At 38.8% G+C, this 22,676-nt stretch overlaps 2 protein-coding genes across 7 annotated transcripts; both read left to right on the top strand.

Annotated features, from left to right (window-relative positions):
- Positions 1 to 276: 276 nt before the first annotated feature.
- On the top strand, positions 277 to 2,282 carry LOC144708383 (serine/threonine-protein kinase SAPK3-like). Its single transcript, XM_078581656.1, has 9 exons — positions 277 to 545; positions 633 to 707; positions 791 to 892; positions 964 to 1,017; positions 1,109 to 1,201; positions 1,318 to 1,410; positions 1,608 to 1,712; positions 1,792 to 1,890; positions 1,988 to 2,282. The coding sequence occupies exons 1-9, from the start codon at positions 423 to 425 to the stop codon at positions 2,201 to 2,203; spliced, it is 960 nt and encodes a 319-aa protein (XP_078437782.1). The 5' UTR covers positions 277 to 422; the 3' UTR covers positions 2,204 to 2,282.
- Positions 2,283 to 4,643: 2,361 nt separating this feature from the next.
- UVH1 (Restriction endonuclease, type II-like superfamily protein) lies at positions 4,644 to 13,641 on the top strand. Of its 6 annotated transcripts, none has more exons than XR_013582822.1 (10): positions 4,644 to 5,892; positions 6,006 to 6,226; positions 6,428 to 6,507; positions 6,624 to 6,785; positions 8,556 to 9,263; positions 9,618 to 9,728; positions 9,814 to 9,871; positions 9,980 to 10,074; positions 10,799 to 10,918; positions 11,390 to 11,528. XR_013582822.1 is itself a non-coding variant. In XM_078582043.1 (10 exons), exons 1-10 carry the CDS (start codon positions 4,997 to 4,999, stop codon positions 11,598 to 11,600), a joined length of 2,766 nt encoding a protein of 921 aa, XP_078438169.1. In that variant the 5' UTR covers positions 4,645 to 4,996; the 3' UTR covers positions 11,601 to 11,938. The 6 variants fall into 6 exon arrangements, 3 of the variants coding, with proteins under 3 accessions (XP_078438169.1, XP_078438167.1, XP_078438166.1); XM_078582043.1 differs by having other exon boundaries at positions 4,645 to 5,892; positions 10,695 to 10,918; positions 11,390 to 11,938; XR_013582820.1 differs by adding an exon at positions 13,146 to 13,641 and having other exon boundaries at positions 4,646 to 5,892; positions 9,814 to 10,074; positions 10,695 to 10,918; positions 11,390 to 11,668.
- Positions 13,642 to 22,676: the final 9,035 nt, after the last annotated feature.

Here is a 22,676-nt window from a genome sequence, read left to right as displayed (position 1 = left end):
TTTGACGCGTCTGTTGCAATTGAAACTGGCCTTACCCGAATTCACAAGTCCAAGGCACCATTTTTCAACCTATCTCCTCCCGACTTGGCATTATCATCATCAACATCATCAGTAGCAACAGCATCTTTGTTTTTCCTTCGAATCGCTTTCCGATTTTGCTGCTTCCAGCGAGAGGAAAAGAGTGAGGGACCATGGGAGATAAGAATATAGATAGATAGATAGATAGATAGATAGAGAGAGAGAGAGAGAGAAAGCAGGGGAGAGATAGATTGGCAGAAAAAAGAAGTGAGAGAAGTAGCGACCAGGGGAGAAATTTTGAGAATCTGGGGCGATGGTCGGTGAGAGAGTTTATAGAAAATAGAAATCAGGGGGTTAGAGAGAGAGAAAGTGAGAGAGAGAGAGAGAGAGGGGGAGATAGAGAGATGGAGGAGAACTACGAGCTGCTGAAAGAACTGGGTTCAGGGAGCTTTGGGGTGGCAAGGCTGGTGAGGCATAAGAAGACCAACGAGCTTCTGGCCGTGAAATATATCGAAAGAGGGAAGAAGGTGAGAATTTCAAAAAAAAATGAAAGTTACTAGTTCTTTTTTCAGATCTCACGCATGAATCGAAAGCCCTTTTCCTTGATTTTCCAGATTGATGAGAAAGTGCTACGGGAAATCATCAATCACAGATCTCTCAGACATCCGAATATTATTCAGTTCAGAGAGGTAAAACCATAAACATGGCAGTTCAAACTCAATTCAATCAAATAGCATGTAAACTAGGAAAATTAAATCAAGGGCACTTACAGGTTATGCTGACCCCAACTCATCTGGCGATTGTCATGGAATATGCCGCCGGTGGGGAGCTGTTTCAAAAGATATGCAGCGCAGGTCGATTCAGCGAGGACGAGGTCCTGAAGAACACAATCATAAATATTCGATTATTTTTCCAAGTTCTGACGATGTTCAAGCGATCAAACAGGCACGATTCTTCTTCCAGCAGCTGATCTCGGGCGTCAGCTATTGCCATTCCATGGTAAGCCATGGATTGGTTAATGATCAGAACTTTCCTGAAGAGGAAATTTGTCAAAGAGAGCTTTTGGGTAACCCAGTGCAAGTCGTGGTAGGAAATCTGCCATAGGGATCTTAAGCTGGAGAACACACTCCTAGATGGGAGCCCAGCACCACGTCTCAAAGTCTGCGATTTTGGTTACTCCAAGGTAGAGTTTTCATGGAAAATGAATATTTAATCAATGGAATTAAATACTGGACTTTGCAGTTTAGTCAAAACTAACCGATTCAGGCAAATATTGACGCGAAATCTTTGTATATGTAGTCCGGCTTGCTGCATTCACAACCCAAGTCCACAGTAGGAACTCCAGCATACATGGCGCCAGAAGTTCTCTCAAGGAAGGAGTATGATGGAAAGGTAGGAAAAAATGAATCAAGCAGACAAAAAATACAAGACTCGTATATCTCAAATGATTCAAATCGAGTTGTTTTGACCGGCTCATTTTGGAAAGAAGGAATTTTTTTTGATGAAACGAATTTATCCTGGAAACTACTTGGAATAAATCTGTTCTGTCTTGATTTCATTTTCTGATTATTTCGTTCTATAAACTAAAGATCGCAGATGTGTGGTCCTGTGGGGTTACATTGTACGTGATGCTTGTGGGTTCGTACCCTTTCGAGGATCCCGAGGATCCCCGGAATTTCCGAAAGACTATAAACGTAAGTCCATGACCGAATCAATCGCTCATGATCTCATAATTCCAAAATTTTCTGAGTAATCCACCTGATTACGAATCAGCGAATTTTGACCGTGCAATACTCAATCCCGGACTTCGTGCGCGTGTCCAAAGACTGCAAGCTGCTTCTATCTCAGATTTTCGTCAGCAATCCGCAAAAGGTATGTCTTGTGCTCGAAATATGCATAACTAAACACGCAAACCCCTGGAATTGTTCTCTAACAACTTTTCTTTCATTTCCTGAACATTGAATCAAAGAGAATCACGATTCCTGAAATAAAGAACCATCCCTGGTTCCTAAAGAACCTACCAAAAGAGATCATGGACAAGGGGAAGAAACTCACCGGCGATCCAGACGACGATCTCGATCTTCAGAGTGTTGAAGAGATAACTCGAATCGTCCAGGAGGCGAGAACTGCCCCCGCTGCCAACGATTCAAACTGCACTGGCACGAGCTTCCCGCCATTTAAATAGCACGGCCAATAAATAGTCGTGACAAATGTTTATTATACCCTCGTATTTTTAGATATTAATCTTATGCTTCTTTCCGTAATCCTTCTCCTGATAGTAGGGTTTTTGCATATTTCAACTATGCGGTCTTAGTTTTTAAAACTCTCTTAAAATGTAAAAGGTTGATAATTTCTGATAATTTAGAACAAAAAGAGTTTTGTGCATTTTAACTATTGGGGTTTTGTTTTCCTTAGGCTATCTCAACCTCAATAAATATACTTCATTGGCAAATTATTTGAAATATTTATGATACCCTTACATTTTTTATTTTGCTTTTATGCATCTTTGCTTAACCTGTCTTCAAATAAGACTTTTGTACAATCCAACTGTTTATTATTTGTTTCTCTTAACCTGTGTATGTACACTTAATTGGTCAAATGTTCAAAGTATTTATTATGCCCTTACATTTATCGATATAAATCTAACGATTCTCTCGATGGCCCCTCTCCTCGTAGAAGGATTTTTGTACATTTCAGCTATTCAATCTTAGTTTATATTGAGATCTCTCAACCTCGTTCAGTAGAATTGGCTGGTTAATAATTTAAAAATATATATTATGCGGTCTCTCAACCTCAATCGGTATAATTTTTTGGTAAATGAAGTTATTTGTTATACCATTAAATTTTTTGATGTTGCTTTTATGTGTCTTTGCTTAACCCATCTCCAAGTAGGATTTTTGCAAATTTCAACTGTTTAGTCTTTGACCCCTATCTGTAAACTTCATTTGCCAAAATTCTAAAATATTTATTGTACCCTCATCTTCATAGATATTGATATTATGCTTCTTTCCGTAACCCGATTCCTCGTGGAGGGTTTTTGAACATTTCAGATATTCAAGTGTATTTCATTTTACATATTTTATTAGTATACTTCATTGATCAGTAATTTCAGATTTTTGTTATATCTTTGCATTCTGTGTATTAATATGTCGCATAATGCAATAGTTTTAAAACATTTCAGCTATCCAGACTTTGTTTTTATTAGACTCTCGCAACATTTATCAATACATTTCATTGGTCAATACTTTTAAATATTTATATATTAATATTATGCTTTTTTTCCATAACATGTCACCTAATCATATGGTCAGTCATCGTTTTTCTTATCCCCTCTTGACCTTCACCAACACATTTATTGTCATAATTTCAAATTTTTATCATGTACTAACATTTATATGTAGTAATATTATGCTTTTTTTCCCCAGCCTGTCTCCTCATATAAGGGCTTATGTTTTTATTAGACTCTCTTAACCCTAATCAGTAGATTTTTCTCAACAATTGAAAACAATAGTTATTCACCTGTACTTAAATATAAATGTTTTTTTCGCAATTGAAGTATTCAATTTTTTTAAACCTCTCTTAACCTCGATTGGTATAAATATTTATTACATTCTTAATTTAAATTAGTTATAATTTATTTGTATTTAAATTATTTATTATACCCTTACATTTTTAGATTTTGCTTTTATGAGTCATTCTTTAACCCATGACCAGATAGGACTTTTGTAAAATTCAACTATTTAGTCTTTGTTTCAGCGAACCTATATATGTACAAGTTATTGATGAATGGTTTAAAATATTTATTATGGCATCACAAATATAGATATTAATTTTATGCTTCTTTCTGTAACCAGTCTCCTAGTAGAAGGAACTTTTAACATTTCAGCTATTCAGTCTTAGTTTTGTTTAACTTCTCTCAACCTCTATCAGTACACCTCATTGGTTAATAATTTAAAATATTTATTAAACCCTCACAGTTTTAGACATTAATCTCACGCTTCTTTCCGTAACCGTCTCCTCGTAGAAGGGGTGTTGAACATTTCAACTATCCGCTATTTCTTTTTTCTTTTGCACTCTCAACCTTTATGTGTATATTTCATAGCGCTTCCATTACCAGCATAACCATCAACTTGCCTTTTTATTACTTTGAATTTGACATTGACTAGTCAACCTGACCAGACTGAGACTTGACCTGGACCATAGCTATTTATAATTCAATGTAGGGGACGCCACGTCCGGAACGTGACGCCCCAGACGTGACGGAACGGATGACAAAATGTGATGGGCGATGACATGACAAAACTTTTGTCATGTCACCGTCCCGTCACTTGTCCCAGCATATGCAAAAAACCATCATGTTCCCGTCACCATCCCTCCATAGGGCGTCCCGTCACGTCCCCTTGACCATGACGGCAATAAAACCCTACTTGAATGGAGGGGTATATCTCCAATTATTTATAGACAGCGTCGGTTTTTGCGCGCAAAAAATGGGGACTTTTGTGCAAAATGCCAGGAAATCGAAATGGCCACGTCTCGTGGCGAAATCTCAGCCATCGGAAAGATTAAAAATAATGTTTTTTATATGTATTTTCTGTCACTTTTAACTTTTCAAAAATTCCATCACGGCCGTCATCCGTGACGGCCGTTCCGTCACATCACGCGTCCTGGGCACCCCGTCACCGTCACGACCACTTCGTCATCCGTCATCCTCACCATCACAGACCTCTAAAACCGTTATCGTCACTGTCACGTCCTCTCCATCACGGTGACCAGTGAAGGGATGGATGACGCGTGCGGATCCCTAGTTCACTGGAGAGTGATTTTAAAATTATTGTGAGAGCAGTTCAAACAACCAAGAAGAAATATTTATTGGTATTTATTTTTCGTTTTTAAAAACCAACTAGAACAGTTCGTCGTGAAATCAGGGGTATATATAGCCCGGTGGCCTCCCGCCACGATCGAAATCGCAGATTTGAAGATGCTGCCATTCCACGAGCAGATCGTGGCGGAGCTGCTGGAGGAGGAAGGAGGAGGCCTCGTCGTCCTCTCCGCCGGTCTCTCCTATCAAACCCTAGTTTGCGCGCTTCTCCGCCTCCATTCCCCAATCCAAGGAACTCTCCTCATCCTCTCCGCATCAGATCACCAGAGATCATCCATTCTCCAATGCCTCCGCCGCGAATCGATCGATTCAAGAGCTTCTTCCGTCGCAATTGGCGCCATTACTGCAATTCCCAGCGAGATTCCAGGAGATCTGCCTGCGCAGCATCGGGTCTCCCGGTACTCGAGCGGCGCGGCGTTCTTCGTCTCTCCTCGGATACTCATCGCCGATCTGCTCACTTCTCGATGCCCTGCGTCTTCGCTGGCCGGAATCGTCATCCTCAACGCGCATCAGCTTTCCGAAACTTCGACGGAGTCCTTCATTGTGCGGGTTGTTCGCGGTGCTAACAAGAAGGCGTATGTAAGGGCGATTTCGGATAGTCCGCAGGGTATGGTTTCGGGATTTGCCAAGGCGGAGCGCACGATGAGGTGGCTTGGTGTGCGTCGGCTGCATCTTTGGCCGCGGTTTCAGGTTCAAGTTGCAGCGGATTTGGAGGCCGGGCCGCCGGAGGTGGTTAATGTTCAAGTTCCTATGACTGGGGCTATGCGGGGTATTCAGAGTGCTGTATTGGGGGCGATGGATGCTTGCCTGAAGGAATTGAGATTGTCTAACAAAGTGGATGTCGAGGATCTTACCGTCGAGAATGGACTTTTCAAGTCTTTCGACGAGATCGTCAGACGACAGCTCGATCCCATCTGGCACACGTTAGGGATGAAGACGAAGCAGCTTGTGGCGGATCTTAGGACCCTGCGGAAACTCGCTGATTATCTTGTGAGGTATGTGGGGATTGAATTTGTTCTGAATAATGAAAACCTTGGATGCTCTTTTTCTTTTTTTGTTCGCACAGTATGTGTTTTTGGGTCAGCTTTTTGTCTTTGAATTGGTTCAGGTACGATGCTGTGACTTACTTGAAGTATTTGGATACGCTTAGAGTGTCAGAAGGAATTCGATCGGTTTGGATTTTCGCAGATACGAGTCACAAGATTTTTGAATTTGCAAAGAAGAGGGTCTATCAAGTGATTCGAGAGGATGGTTCCAAAGTCGCGGATGTCCCTGGGAATGGAACCAAAAGGAAGAGACATAAAGGGCATAAGAAGGAAGATAATGCAGGTATGTCTCAGTTTTGTAGAGCTTACGTTATCATTGAAAACTCACCTTTCTTCCTTCATGCCATGGATACCATTTTTCTTTAATAGTCAGTGGGCGGATTCGGCACCTTATGATCTTGAGAATATTCTTAATTCTCTTGCATTGGTGGCATTGATTCCGATTTTACTATCCAGCTATGAATCTTTGACTTTGCTTGAGTAGGAAATTCCGTAAACGGATCAGAAGTTGGAGCAGTATTGAAGGAAGTTCTGGAGGAAGCCCCGAAATGGAGAGTGTTGCGTGTGAGTGAAGTGCTCTCCTTTTCAATATTCTAAGACGGCTATCTGCTAATATGCAAAGATTGAACATCTTATGTCTGGTTTTGTCTTTTGATTCCCTTTTCCGTTTTCCTTAATAGGAATTGCTCGAGGAAATAGAAGAAGAAAGACAAAAGAATGTTATCTCGGAGGACCATGAAATTAACAAGGGAAATCATGATAGCGGCATTGTTCTAGTGGTCTGCAAGGATGAAAGATCCTGCATGCAATTGGAAGAATTCATTGAAAGAGGTTCGAAAAAGGTCTGTGACTTTATATCTCGTAATTTATTGTAAATCATTTTTTAATAAAACCAACTCCTAGCTATTCTATGTTTCTTTGCAACAATTCACAGCATTTTTTTGTAGCCTTGATTGACTATTCTATGTCTCTTTTATTTGATGTCCCGTTGTCCTCTCTGCCCATTTATAATGATTTTTGTTGGGTTGAGTCAGATTATTGCCAGACTTGTGTGCGACAATCTCTAGAATATTCCTTGTAGGCCTATGTATCTTTCTTCATGAGCCTTGGAAGAATCTTAGCAACAGCAGGATGCAGCGGACAAGACATTTGGAAAGAGTAAAAAAAAAATCTATTCCTGTTAGGAATGCAATGGAAGGATCCATGACAGAAACTCACACACTATCTGCACTGTTAGATATTTTTGCGGACTTCTCGGGTTACATCTCAACCGGGCTAAATCGGCATTTGCGGGATTTGGACTTTCGACGGCGGAAGAAGCACAATGCGCCAACGCACCAGGCATACCTCAGGGTTCTCTACCAATGAATTATCTAGGTCTCCCATTGACAGGGAGATGTATTTTAACCGCAGAATGGTAACCAGTGATCGAGAAGGTGGAGCGGCGGTTAGAAGGCTGGTGGTTTGGTATTATTGCGATCAGTGCTTTCAGCGATCCCAATATTTTACATGTCGGTGTTTAAAATACCAGCAGTCGTGACAAAGCGTCTGGAGGGACTGATGAGGAGGTTTCTTTGGGGAACCAATAGATAAGATGGGCATAAGGGGGTAACCCTGGTAGCATGGGAAGAGGTCTGCAGGCCCGTGAAACAAGGAGGGCTGGGAATACTACACATAGACTCCATGAATCTAGCACTACTGACAAAATGGGTGGAAAGGATTATGACTTCAGCAAAGGGCCTCGTCCTCAATGTCCTTAGGGACAGATATGGTGCGGATTAAGTCTTGGATGTACTTTCTTGTTTTCTTCTTAGTCTTCCTTCCTCGTATATATAAGGAAGGAGGCCCATCGGTTTGGGCCTAATTGGGCAGATAGAAAGGCTCGGGTTCCATACCGGGCTGACGTTTAGCATAACAGCGGCCCCGTATCATATCAGAGCATCATTCACAACATTGAGACACTTGTGTCTTTTTGGGTTGGAGGGAAATGATTGGTGGACCATTTCGGTCATATGTGTGTTTTGATTGTACATATTTTCTATTGTTAATGGTAGCAGGTTGACCACCAATTAAGGTTGGTCTTCCTTATTTTCTTCAAAAAAAAAGAAAGAGCTGGGAAGAAAAAATATTCATTCAACTAAGGACATCCGTTAAATACAGGTTACATGACTCAGACCCAATTGGGGGAGGTTTGGATAGATTCCTTACAGATCTCATATTCATATTTATCCAATTACTATGTATGTGAGTGATCATAAAATAAATAAAACGTTAATTAAGGGAAACAATATCATATTAGAAATGCTGATAGGGTGCTCATATACCTTGAGTAAATTTTATCTTCTTAACTGAACTATGTTTTCTACAATGAAATCCATGACAGATTATATATATATATGTTAAGCCAGCAAGTGGTACTGAGTGTTTTATGATTTCTTTTTCATATATTGAACCCTGTCCTTTTTTTAAGAAGAAACTGAACCCGTTGTCATTAAGCTTCAATATTTCAGAATTTTAATTTTTTTTACGGGAAATGTTTTTTTAGTTTTCCTGCTTTGTACAGCCAACTTGTATTGGGAGAGTTATCTAAGAAAAGGGTGCTTTAATTTCAGGTCATGCAGGCAGAATGGGAAAAATATGTGCTTGATAGGGTAGAGCTGTTTGGTCTGCGTAAGAAGAATAAGGTATCTTCAAATCCTGAAGGTTTTGGTGTCCTAAATGGAGAAGTTCCTGCTGGGGGAGGTGACAATCTCAAACTGAGTAGCATCAACCAAGTGGAAAACGAGGCCCTCCTGGCGATAGCATCAGGCATCACAAACTTCTCAGAAGTGACGGCTGCTACACCAAATTCTAATTCACCTGCTGGGATGGTAAGAGGTAGGAAAGGCAAAGTAGCGAAAGGAAAGGCAAAGGTAAATATAAAGGGAACGCTCAAAAGCACTCTCTCAGCAGAACATAATGTATCAGAAGTGGGATTAGTAGAAAATCAAGGTGATGAAACTTCTTCGGAATCTGTTATGCTAGTCGATTCAGTTGATAAGATCCTCCCACCAGTGCAGTTGTATGCCTTAGAAAGTCGCCAGGATATTCTCCACAACCTGAAACCTTCAACAATAATCATTTATCATCCAGATGTGAGATTTGTGAGGGAGATCGAAGTTTATCAGGCTGAGAATCCTTCAAAGAAATTGAAAGTTTATTTTTTACTCTATGAGGACTCCACTGAAGCCCAGAAATTTGAGGCATGCGTACGGAGGGAGAACTCAGCATTTGAATCGCTCATTCGGCAGAAATCCCTTATGATGATCCCTATCGACCAGGTCTTGTACGCTTAACTTTCTCTGTATTAGCGCTTTATTTATTCCTCCAGGACTCTCTCTAGAGCGTAGAGAAACGACACGCTTTCTGATAATCAAAGTTTCGATAACGATAGAATAGAGCCGTTTGGTGGGGAAGAATAAATAATACCCTTAAATAGATGCAGAGTTTCGGTGTTGATTACATCTAGTGCATTAGTACGCACGGTCCATTAGTCAATGACGGTTGTCAGTGTCAGTAGATGGATCTGTTCACTACCTTTTTTTAGACTTGTGGATTATTTTTTAGAGTTGAAACATATGCTACTTTTCTCATTGTAATAACTCAATGAAATCTTCTTATTCAAATCACTTTAGGACGCGCAGAGCATCGGACCATCGCCTTTTAAAGATGGAAAGTCATTGAGCTCACAGAACTCAGTCACAAGAAGAGCAGGGGGTAGAATTGTGCCCGAAAAAGAAATGCGGGTAATTGTTGCCCTAGAATCTCCTTCCTGGATCTGATGTTTCCTTATTATTCTCCACTTTTTCTCTTGAATTCTAAATTTTACAGGTTATAGTCGACATGAGGGAGTTTATGAGTAGTCTCCCCAATGTTCTTCACCAAAAGGGTATGCGGGTCATTCCGTTGACCTTGGAAGTAGGAGATTACATACTTTCTCCATCTATTTGTGTGGAAAGAAAGAGCGTGATGGACCTCTTCCAAAGCTTTTCATCAGGTCGCTTATACCATCAGGTGGAGACAATGGTTCGATACTATCCAACTCCTGTGCTTCTCATTGAGTTTTCCCAGGACAAATGCTTCTCCTTCCAGGTAACATCAGCAATTTAGATATAGCTTTCCATCCATTTATTTTTTTTGGCAGAGCGTATTTCTCTTTTATGTCCCTCTTGCACCTTGATATTTTTCTTTAATATTTGTGTATTACACATTTGTAAATGTAACCTCAAGTAGGTCCACCGAAGCAGCATGTATGGTTTAGAATGATGATGGTTATATGATTAACATTATGTATGAGATAGGCCCAATATCACGTAGCACGTATTTAAACGGGCAGCTTGAGAATCAAGGGTACGGTTTTTGTCTTTTCCTGCTCAAACCCTAGCGCCTATTGAGAACGAAACCAAACTCTACAAAATTAGGCTCAGTTAACAGAAGAAGGTTCTCTACCCTTTTCTAGGGATCAATATCCTAAGAAAGGAAACGGAAAGAATACCCCTTCTTCTAGAAAAGTATATGTTTTTCTCCTTCATGAGAAAATGCTGCCCTAAACTTTGGATTCTCTGGCCTCTGGGCTTATTCAAGCCCTCCCTCATAATGTTAATCATACAACCATCATCATTCTAAACTATTATTCTGGTTAAATTTCTTTTATCTTGGGAAAATCTGTGGATGGTCTTTTTTAATGTTTTGAATTATATCTTCTTTTGTAGTCAGCTAGTGATATTGGATGTGACATATCCCCCACCAACATTATTTCCAAGCTCTCTTTGCTTGTTCTTCACTTCCCTCGTCTCCGTTTGGTATGGTCCCGCAGCGTGCATGCCACGGCAGAAGTTTTCGCCTCACTCAAGGCCAACCAGGACGAGCCAGATGAAGAGAAGGCAGCTCGAGTTGGCATTCCTTCTGAGGATGGCATCATAGAGGATGATGCAAGGTGAATGCAAAGCCTTTTTCTCTGCACGAAACCTACACATATTTTCACACTTGCACATATTAAACAAAAAATGAATGGGTAAACATTAATAACATTGCGTATCATAGTACTAGTTATACCTTAATCAAGATGACCTGAGTCTAGTGAGGAAGCTTCATAGAATATGATCCAAGGCGAGTGGAGTGTTTTATTCACCACACATCAAACCTTTAATTAATTTCTGTATATATTAAGATACTAAAAACCTTACATTATCAAGAAAATCTTGCACATAAATGCGCACATCATTTTTCTTTGTTTGGATGGTACCACATGCACTGTAATCAACGATACTTGAATGTTAAAAGGAGGCTTGTTTTATCAATATGATGTTACTTACGATAATCTATGACTTAGTTGTTTTGGTTTCAAACGGTTGGATAGAACATAGCTTTAAAAACACTGAAGGATCCTTTATTATAAATGATACAGGGCAGAAAATTATAATACGTCGGCGATCGAATTCTTAAGACGCCTTCCAGGGGTAACTGACTCCAATTACCGGGCTATCATGGACGGCTGCAAGAGCCTAGCAGAGCTTGCTGTTCTTCCTGTTGAAAGACTAGCAGTGTTAATGGGAGGTCAAAAGGCCGCTAGAACTCTAAGGGAGTTCCTCGATGCCAAGTGTCCAACCATGCTATGATTTCTCCATCTCACTATACATATTCCGGTGATCAATTCACCAGTTCCCAATCAGGTCAAGCTGCCGAGGTATGCTCAAATCAGAATTTTGCCTCAGCATGTAGTAGTAGCTATTATTTATTGTGATTTATTCATAAAATGTGATAATGCCTGCCTGGCCAATTTGTATGAGTATTTTAACCCATTAGTCTCTACCTCCTTTTAGAAGCTCTGATTTGTTCCAAGTATTGCTTTATGTTGGAAATAGCAGTCTTTTTGTAATTTGTGTTAGGGTTTCCTACTCCGATGTTAGGATAGGGAACCCTTCTTTGTATAATGAGTTTGGTTTTTATTACTCTCTGTCTTTCGTCTCTCTCTCTCTCTCTCTCTCTCTCTCTCGCTTGCTCGCTTCTGCTTACTATCCACCTTCGAGTGGACTTTTTCTTCTGACTCTAAGGATGAATAAGTTGATGAATTTCTATTGATATACTGTGATCTTGCTTGATAAATTTCATCCGTGAAGTAGTCACTTTTATGGATTACTTTTGAACTTTAACGAGAGTTAACAGGTGGATGACTCGTTCCATAACTAATTTTAACTCAAGTACGAATTTCGAGATGCATACTAAAAGTATAATGAGCTGGAATGACCTTCCTAACCAGAAACAGGACTTTGTCTTCTATTTAGACTTGGTAAATTCATGTTGGTACAACATGTTGGTAAGTTCTCTTGTTGTTCTACTAATTTTTATGGGTTATTTTTCGCTTAGAAAATATAGATTTCAGAATCATGCTTTGACTGGCTCACTATCACTGTCATCGTGACACTATCTTTTGATGACCTTTTTAATCGTCCTGTACTTTCTTGGGCATATTACTGTTTTATGGTGCAGAAAAGCATCTTACAAAAACTACAACAGATACATAGCAAGTAAATATTCATATCTTTTGCTTGCATGCGTTGATATAAATTCATTATCATTCCAATTTTCTACGAGATAAGTAGGTTCATTTAATGAAATAATTTGTCTCACCATCCGAAGTCAGTATAAATTTTTATATTTCGTCTCAACATTATATACACCATGTCATTTGCTTCAAATTAAATTTTAATTTACAATTTAACTCTTTCATAAAGGTGTTGAAATGAGACAACATAACTGTTTTACAAAGATTATGCTTCGACCGTGGGTTCATTTAGGGAAATAATTTGTCTCACCATCCGAAGTCAGTATAAAGTTTTATATTTCGTCTCAACATTATATACACCATGTCATTTGCTTCAGATTAAATTTTAATTTACAATTTAACTCTTTAATAAAGGTGTTGAAATGAGACAACATAACTGTTTAACGAATATTATGCTTCGACTGTGGGATAATTTTTTTATGTTCTAAATTGATTGATATAAATTGGGTACTGTTGGGTAAAACATTATTCGATTCCAAATATTATAAAAACGATTTTTCTCAAGCGCTAAAGTTGCTTCAAGAGGCTGTTTTATGATTAATTGAATCGATATTACTTATTTCATCGTGATTTGACCAATACTTTTGATTGAGATTAGGTGGTCATTTACAACTTGGCCCGTTAGGACGTGGGCTTTGGGCTGGATGTCTTCCATAGCCAGCCATTCTATTTCATTTACTCCATGTTTCTATTTTTATTGTCCTTTCTGCCCTCTCTATTTGTATGTTGGCCACGTGCTATATAAGTGGACCCATGTGGGCAAGTTACTTATTCTCTCACGTGAGATAATAAGTAGCCTAAGGTTGATGGGCCCAGCCCATTAACTGTACCAGCTGGTATTTAAACCAGCCACATGAGAAATCCGATAAGTCGTTTTCTCATTTGTAAACCCTAGCTTAACGAGAAGGAGACTCGGGGAGACATAAGGAGAGGCGGGAGGAAGAGCTGCTTAACAAGGGAGAATGTCAACAGTCTTGAAGCTCGATCATTTTTTTCTTAAGGCGCAGCTCGTTGGGCCACAATGCATCTCGTCTGCAGGGCCACAGAAAATTGGAAATTGAAAATGATAATCCCATACCCAAGACATTATGAAAGGTAGCCTCTATTTGAAAAATGAACCCAAATATAATATAGTAGACGACCCATGTTCTGATGTCACAAAGTAAATAAAAGCCCCATTAATTTTTAACCGCCCCTAGAGTTGTGCCTCAGAACTTATTTTCTACATTAGTATATTGTGAATTGACTTCGTAACCCTTCATCCTTTATTTCATTCTTCATAACCTTTCTTAATGGGTAAACCTCATCTTTCTTCTTCATCTGAATTAAATATTCTTCTTCCGCTCATATGGGCCCCTGCATTGCCTCTGTTACTTCAGCTTTTGGGCCCTTGCTTTCTCTTTTCTTGGGCCCTCATTGTGTGCTGCCACTTCTGGCAGACATAATGATTGCTTAATGCATTGGCATTGGCTGGCTGCCGATGGCTTTAGTTTGTGTGCTCGCAAGCCGGCGGCCAGGTTGAGCACCTACTGCACTAGCTGGCTGGCCGTTGGCTGTGCAAAATATCTTTCTTTTTATTTTTTCTACGCATTCAATGTGAATCACTCAAAATTGGCCAGTAAATGGTGAAAAATTCATTCTAAAAGTGCAAGTTGAACATAGTGGACCAATTTGTGCATGTATGTGATTTAACATTAGTATAATAATACTATGAACATTATGATACCCAACAAGCCTTAAAATGCGTATGATTGCATGCATCGAATTTGATTAGTCACCATCACTATTGATTCTGTAAGGAGCTATGCTGCCACTAGCATCCCTGACATCATATCCAGTGTCGCCCACACCACCATTAGTGGCATCGTCAATGTCATCACCAATGGTATCACTTGCACAATTTTCAAAGCCATCATTTGGACCTTCACTAACATCTTTACATACATCATTAATGTAACCATTTGTGATATCAATGTTGTCACCAAGCTGTCCCTAAGAACAGCTCCTCAGAAAATAATTCTCCCTTTGAGCTGGTGAATGTTTTCTGGCTGTTTGCAACATTTAACTCACATCCATGGACTTCCATAATCCCCAAAAACTCAAGTTATGAATTGGATGAAGAAAGTCCTAAACATTTGATATGATTCTAATAAGTTATCATAAGTGTGGAGTTTTGCAATACCGATGCCAAAAACCATGCAACTGCTTTGTTTCACATTCAAAGTAGTATTGTGACATTTTGGTAAACAAACCAATCAATGTGTGAACTCATGTGTAATACAGTCCTTATGATGATAATACTACGAAAGTCTCAACAAAACAAAAAAGAGAAGATAATGATAGTTGGGATTACTTGTTTTATTCCTACATTCTTTCACAGGTTGTTGTTGGGTTATGTGCCTTGGTTCATCCACGGAAGACATGATTCCATGGATGTAGAGGCGTGTTAATCTTCATAATCGACGTTTGAAATCAAATATCATATCTACCTTATGCAGAACTTGTTCCACCCTTAACTTTCGCGCTCTGAGATCGTTCTAAAGCCGCTCATGTGTCTCGCCTCTAGAAGTATTTACGCAATCACTTGGCGCTTGGATCTCCATGTCATCTTCTTCAAATCTTCTTGAAAATCTTAAAGATCTTCTCACTATGAAGACACTCTCCTTAGTTGAGTGGAGATGAGAGTGGAGTAAGGGAGGGGCTCTCAAATCTGGCTGGCATCGGTGCTTGAAATGAATGTCCATTCCTTGTTTATATTTACTTAAGTTTTTCTCAAAAACCCTATAAAGTAATATATACCTACAAATGCCCTCATGATCTAATGCTTGTGACCCTCTAGGCTCATGTATCATTCAAGTTAATATATTTAATGGCTTAATAATAATTATTGGCCAACCTTATTAATTAATTATATCAACATATAGATGAATTAATTAAGGATCTGTTTAACCCAATCGACAGCTTAAATTTACAGCATGTGGGGTGCCAAGCTATACCTCATGTTCTATAAAATACCGAGTAATGTTGAACTCTCTCATAGAATCTTTATCGTCATCGCTTACTCTTGAACAACTTAGGGTATGGTTTATCGTCAAACCTTAATCTATCATTTGATTAATACTAATGCATAACGAAAATCATTGGATAATGTCTTCTCTAATATCCTCATTACCTTGGCTACAGATTTTCTACAACATCTTCCTTGAGTCAATCTCATCTTATACTGGGCGGGGATGATCCTGTCTTGACCACTCTATTATTTCTGTGAGCTTCTTACTACATCCAAGATATGGCTTTTTTAAATCCCATGATTAGAGGTTAATAAGTCGTAGTCAAAATGTGGTCGTCCATTCACAAGATGTACTTGGTGTCTCAATTTAGTGAGTCACTTATATAATCGTGACATAAATCAGCCTGATTAACGTTTACGTATAATACCATTCGGATTCATACGGATCAATTCACTGAATTCTTTCTATAAAGAGCAACCACTATTTGTTCTTAGTGTTGCCACACTAATAGCTATAGAATCAATTATACTTCTCGTATAAGTAGGATAAGTTAGTGATATTCTATCTGGATAGTTCAATGAATGAGAATATTATATTAATTGAATAATATCAATTGAATAAGAATATTCAAAATACATGTTTAAAGACTACTTATCACTATATTATGTTTTTGTCATAATTCATTATTTCATTGCACATATTCATAGACTTTATTATATTAAACATCAAAGTGAAATAATAATGACCACAATATTTTATTCAATGAACTTAAATAAACATGGTGGTGTGATTGGCTTGACTGTCAAATAACATCCATTAGTTGCTACTATCGATTCAAAATCGATAGTTCCCAACTTTGGTTTCTGAAACCTAAGTATTTTTTTTGTGATCTAATCCATATAAAGTATATTTTTTGATTAAAAAATACCTAAAAAGTTAAGATTAGTAAATAAATAGTTGAAACTTGCCCTTAAAAAAATAAGGGTTTTGCTTTACCCCGAGTAAACGAGCTCGAGGTAGCGCTTTCAAACAAGAAAGGACTCACACCCAAAGATTGAGGCGTTCTTAATCGACGGAGCCTCACTAAGGTATTCTCAATTGACTAAGCCTCAATAATGTGTTCTTAATCGACGAAGCATCTAAGGACTGAGGTGTTCTCAATCGGTAAAGCCTCCAAGGTGTTCTCAATCAGCAAAGCCTCCAAGGACTGAGCTGAGGAGTTCTCAATCGACGAAGCCTCCAAGTACTGAGCTTAGGATTTCTATGTGGTTATGTACATGTTCTAAATCACTGTTCACTATATATGTAGTGATATTTATAGGTGAAAGGAGATTTTGAAAGTAGGGGCTTTAGTTCATAACCTGGTGCGGAGCTAAAGGATTGGGCTTCACCTATGATCAAATCAGTGGGCCAGCAACATATATTTTTTCATGGTGTTGTCGTTTTTGGCTTTATTAAAAAAGTGTTAAAGAAGTCCATGTGAAGTTGCTCCCAGCTCATGGGTGGAGGGGTGCAGTGAAGATCTAGAAGGGTGAGTCGAAAGCTAAGAGTTTAGAATCTAAGACTATCATAACTTCAATTGTACAACAGTTATAGAATTTGCATCCAATTACAGAGCTTCACCATGAGTGTTTATGGAACCTTTCTCTATTTAGTATACTCCATCAAGGTGATTCTTAGCTCTTTAATTCTTATCATAATGCTAACATACATTAAATTCATCACAATGTTCTCAAATAACTCTGAGAGAGACAAAAAATTGAAAAATAAAAATTGTCCTCAGATAAAACCTCCTATGACTCATCAAATAACAAATTTGTGTCTATTAAATGCCCACAAATAGTATTTTCCCCCTTCTATTTAAACTTGAACCAAGTTTGGGCCCATCTATGGCACATCCAATGTTTTCACATTTGAAATCTAGTTGGATTAAAATATATAGCATCCAATGTTTTCATACATCGTGTTTTGATGATATGTAGAAGCTTCTTGGATTTAAAAGTCATAATCAAATCCACATTGAGTCTGAGAAAACAACAAAACATGCAAGATTTAACACCATTAGTTGGAAATAAAACACTCAATATAGTGGAAAACATTAGTTCTATTTTAGTTATCTCAAATCACTTTGATAAATGCTAATCAAAGGAAGCTGAATAATTAAAAAAACTAACTTATTTTATTCACCTCGAAAATAACTTTCAGCACATTCATGGATATCAGATCTAACATCACAACCCAAGAAATCATTGACACACCATTCAGCATCTCACCACATCAAGAAGTCTCATGTGAAGAAGAACCTCTACCTAAGATTTGTCTAATGTGGATGAAGGGGTAAAACTAAGGATAGGGAATGGCACGTTAGGGATGTGACACCCCGGACGTGACGGGACGGATGACGGAACATAACAAACGGTGACGTGACAAAACTTTCATCACGTCACGCGTCCCAGCAAAATACAAAAAAACTGTCACGTTCCGTCACACATCCGTCTATTGGGCATCCCGTCACGTCCGCGTCGCCGTGACGGCGTCCACGTCACCGTGACGGCATCACCGTCACCGGTGACGGGAAAACCCCCCCTCTATCTCTCGTTCGCTTATTGCTCCTCTTTCTCTCTTGTTCCTCTCTCCCGGCGACTCTCTCTCCCTCTTCCTCTCTGGTGCACTTCTCTCTCTCTCTCTCGTTCCTCTCTCAGTCTCTTCCTCTTTCTCTCTTGTCCCTCGCCCTTCTCTCTCTCTCTCTCTAGTTCTTTTGTCTCCCTCTTTCTCTCTCGTTCCTCGATCTTCTCTCTCTGCATCTTTCTCTCTCGTTCCTCGCTCTTCTCTCTCTCTGCATCTTTCTCTCTCGTTCCTTGCTCTTCTCTCTCTCTCTCTCGTTCCTCTCTCTTCTCTCCCTCTCTCTCTTTCTCTCTCGTTCCTCGTTCTCTCTCTCTCTCTTTCCTTGCTCTTCTCTCTCTTGTTCCTCTCTCTTCTCTCCCTCTCTCTCTTTCTCTCTCGTTCCTCGTTCTCTCTCTCTCTCTCTCTCTTTCCTTGCTCTTCTCTCTTTTGTTCCTCTCTCCCTCTTTCTCGCTCTTCTCTCTCTCTCATTCCTCTCTCCCTCTTTCTCGCTTCTCTCTCTGGTGTTCTTCTGTAGCTCTCTCGTTCCTCTCTCTCTCTCTCTCTCGTTCCTCTCTCCCTCTTTTTCGCACTTCTCTCTCTCGTTCCTCTCTCCCTCTTTCTCGCTTCTCATTGGCGCTCTTCTGTAGCTCTCTCGTTCCTCTCTCTCCCTCTTTCTCTCTCGTTCCTCGTTCTTCTCTCTCTCTCTTTCTCGTTCCTCTCTCCCTCTTTCTCTCTCTTCTCTCTCTCGCTCTTCTCTCTCTCTTTCTCGCTTCTCTCTCTGGCATTCTTCTGTAACTCTCTCGGTCCTCTCTCTCCCTCTTTCTCTATCGTTCCTCGTTCTTCCCTCTCTCTCTCTCTCTCTCTCTCTCTCTCTCTTTCCTCGCTCTTCTCTTTCGTTCCTCTCTCCCTCTTTCTCGTTTCTCTCTCTCTCTCTCTCTCTCTCTCTCTCTCTCTCGTTCCTCTCTCTGGCGCTCTTCTGTAGCTCTCTCGTTCCTCTCTCTCCCTCTTTCTCTCTGGCGCTCTATTCTCGCCCTCGTGTTCCTCTCTCTCCCTCGTGCTATTCTCTTTATCTCTCGTTCCTCTTTCTCTCCGGCGCTCTTCACTCGCTCGTTCCTCTTGTTGAAGATCTTTCTGTCTATCCTTCCTCTCTCTCTCTCTCTCGATATTTCGTTCTATCTCTCTCTCCACAACCTCTCTATGTCACTCTCTCTCTCTCTCTCTCTCTCTCTCTCGATCGATCGATCGATCGATATCTCTTTCTATCTATCTCTTTTAAATTGATTTAGAAATTAACATATCGGCGGTCATCCGTGATGGCCGTTCCGTCACGTCACACGTCCAGGCTAACTTGTCACCATCACGTCACCGTCACCTAAACCTTGTCACGCGTCACCGTCACCGTCACGTCATCTGTCACGTTTTCGTCATGGTGACGTGTGACGTGACAGATGACGTTTGACGATCCCTTACTAAGGATATGAATTTCATTAATTGGAGTCAAATGAACGTTGTACCTCGACAGCTAAAAGTTCATGTTCATGTGCGAGTTTGGGTCGCACTTGTTCACAAATGAACTGTTCAGTGAGTATTATCATGACTTGTGATTATGTATGAGTAGCTGAGTGGCTAGTCCAAACAGATATTTGCGAACAGTATTTGAGTCATAATTTTCTCATTCGTGTTCATGCTCCTTCACACAAACCTTTGCATGTTAGCGAACTCACGTAACTTTTTTTTCCAATAACTAGGTAAGAATCAATGGGAGATAAGAATATAAACCTACTTATGCATTTTTGAAGAGTCGCCACCTCTAGAATGACATTGTAAGCTCAAGAGAAGAAAAGGAGAGTAGTGTCGACAAAGGAGAAAGAACCCAGGTGCAAGTTCAATGAGAAAACTCCATATATTCAGAATGTTTGCGTATTAGGCCTAAGGGCTAGAAGCCATAAGATAAGGGATTTTCATGCCTTTGACACACATGTGACCCACTCAAAGAAAGACAAAATAGGGAGATGGCTGAAAGGCACTACACAGTTAAGATTGATAGCTTCATTAGCTCCTAAATGGTGCTACACAACAATTATTGTTCTCTAAAGGATAACAGTATCTCAGAAACATGGGTTTTCTAAATTGGTCTCATCTGTCTGATTTTAGCGGCATAATATATTTTTATAAATACTCTTGCACACTTTTCTCAATACGATGGATCTGTTTTTTCATGCCATTGACACACATGTGACCCACTCAAAGAAAGGCAAAATAGGGAGATGGCTTAAATGCACTACACATGTGACACACTACACAATTATTGTTCTCTTAAAGAAAATTGTATTGTGAAAACATGGGTTTTCTAAGTTGGTCTCACCTGTCTGATTTTAGCAGCATAAAATATTTTTAAAAATACTCTTGCACACTTTTCTCAATATGATGGATCTCTTTTTTGTTCAATCATTCCTAAAATATTTATTACACTTTGGATCAATTCATGCATTAATTGATAAAATATTATAATAATTTTGTTATTAACTTTCTCTCATCCAAACTGTAGGAGGGAGAGAACAAAGCCAAACATAAAAAATAATATTCTAAAAGATATACCAAAGCAATATTATTGAATCCCTATCCTCTCACTTTACAGAAAGACATCCAAGATATCTGATGAACTTGAGAAGGGAAAGACAATAAAAATGATGGCTGAGATAACATGAAAATTATAGCATTATTTTGATGTAAATTATTGAAATGATTATATATTTGTGGTATCAAGCTAAAGATGGTTAAATCCTTTTTGAATAATAATCCAATTTTGAAATATTTTTTGGTTAGAATGCATCAATGTGAAAAGAGACATCACCATGTACAGTAAATGTGGAACTAACACCAGTTATTTTTATGTTGTTGCATGGACTAATTTTAAGCCAAAAGAGTGAACTTTGAATGACAAATAAAAATCAAGACCATTCATCAGAGGAACATATTGGAAAATTCAAGGAGCCAAAATACTCGAACAATGCAGCAGTGATAAAGATGAGAAGAGGAAAAAAGAAAAATCAAACACCCAAGTTGCACCACTTATAGCCTCTGAAGATTTTGAGACACACCAAACACAATTATCATCTTTGAACTTAATCCTAGATTTTTTGGGTCTAGTGAAAGAACATGAGCTGGCAATCCATTGACATGTTCTTGATGTTTTTGGATGACTGAAGAGAATCAACAGAGAAGAGGAGGAGCTCACCTGCATCTGAAAATCGTTTGGTACTACAGGAAAGTAATGACCTATGGTTTGTTTCTTTACCGTACATTGTTTCCTTCATCATCAAGACATGTCTAGCTTAGATACATCCATTTCCTCAATCAAAACTACATCCAAATAGTTATTCACATCCTTTACCTTTCCATATGATATTCCTTATCATCCCATTGTTCACAAATTTATTTACCAGTTTTATATCCATATATATGTATATATATATATATACATATACGTATCAGTATCTCTCTTACCCCCTTCTCATCCCTTCATCGTTTCTACATTTTTTTCTTCCTCGCTTTATTTTTCATTATTTCTACATTCAGAAGCCCCACTCTATCATTTTCTCTAAAATAAAAAACAGTTACCTTCTCTGCACACCATTTTCCTCGTCTCTTGACCTATTATATTATAAGTATCCATTTATGTACATTTGCATTCCCGTTCTAGTCTCTTCTTCATTTCTGCATTATATTATTCATCTCTTTATTTTCATTACTTCCATATTCAAAATCCCCTATATATAGTATTTTCTTAAAATAGGGACAATCGTCTTCTCACTTCACATTTTTCTCTTCTCTCAACCTCTTATTTTTATGGTTCTTTTTAGAATTTTCGATACCTAATAAATTATTTTAAGGAGTATAAAGATGATTTCTAGTGTATTTATATTTTCAGCATGAGGGTACAGAAAACTTTGATTAGAAATCTATCTTGAAATTATCAATATGTATGAGAAAAATGGGAACCATCATTCTATACCCTCTATACCATAAAAACATGCCACCTCTATACCAACTTCAGTTTTGTAGAAAATTTTGATGTCAAAATACGCAACTATCTTCTTGCAGATGCTTATATTACCCACTTCAAAACAGATTTATGATCGCCATAATTCAGATGATTCCCCAGTTAATTCATGTTTATATCGTTCAAGTAAACCAGGCATGAGGGTAGTGTTCGATATGACGCTTCTATATTGCTTACTAGATGTTAATTCTAGTGAGTTATCTACACACATAAATATCTTATTATTATTTACACAATATTAAATATTTTTAACATCCAACAAATGAAGATGAAGAGTCCTACTTTTGTTGACATCTGAATGGATAAGGATAAATGTAGTACCCATATACGCTAGTAAGGGAAACATATTTCTATATTGCAAGGTCACATTAGTTGGGTTTCTTATGAGAATATGTATCTCCAAATAGTTCAGTCTACATTACACTTAATTGTACACATTTCTTGTCATTCG

Source organism: Wolffia australiana, chromosome 10 (genome assembly GCF_029677425.1).
Source record: "Wolffia australiana isolate 7733 chromosome 10, ASM2967742v1".
Lineage (NCBI taxonomy): Eukaryota > Viridiplantae > Streptophyta > Magnoliopsida > Alismatales > Araceae > Wolffia > Wolffia australiana.
Note: the sequence above shows the minus strand (reverse complement) of the source record. Positions and strands in the feature narration are given on the sequence as shown.

What these genes read in the sequence shown, in the direction of transcription:
- UVH1 (XM_078582040.1), top strand. Translation starts at nt 4,997, where the DNA reads ATGCTGCCATTCCACGAGCAGATCGTGGCGGAGCTGCTGGAGGAGGAA. An exon ending in CGAAATGGAGAGTGTTGCGT is followed by an intron (nt 6,508 to 6,623) that starts GTGAGTGAAGTG and finishes TTTCCTTAATAG; the next exon opens with GAATTGCTCGAGGAAATAGA. An exon ending in TGATGATCCCTATCGACCAG is followed by an intron (nt 9,264 to 9,617) that starts GTCTTGTACGCT and finishes AAATCACTTTAG; the next exon opens with GACGCGCAGAGCATCGGACC.
- LOC144708383 (XM_078581656.1), top strand. Translation starts at nt 423, where the DNA reads ATGGAGGAGAACTACGAGCTGCTGAAAGAACTGGGTTCAGGGAGCTTT. An exon ending in GCGATTTTGGTTACTCCAAG is followed by an intron (nt 1,202 to 1,317) that starts GTAGAGTTTTCA and finishes TTGTATATGTAG; the next exon opens with TCCGGCTTGCTGCATTCACA. An exon ending in TCGTCAGCAATCCGCAAAAG is followed by an intron (nt 1,891 to 1,987) that starts GTATGTCTTGTG and finishes ATTGAATCAAAG; the next exon opens with AGAATCACGATTCCTGAAAT.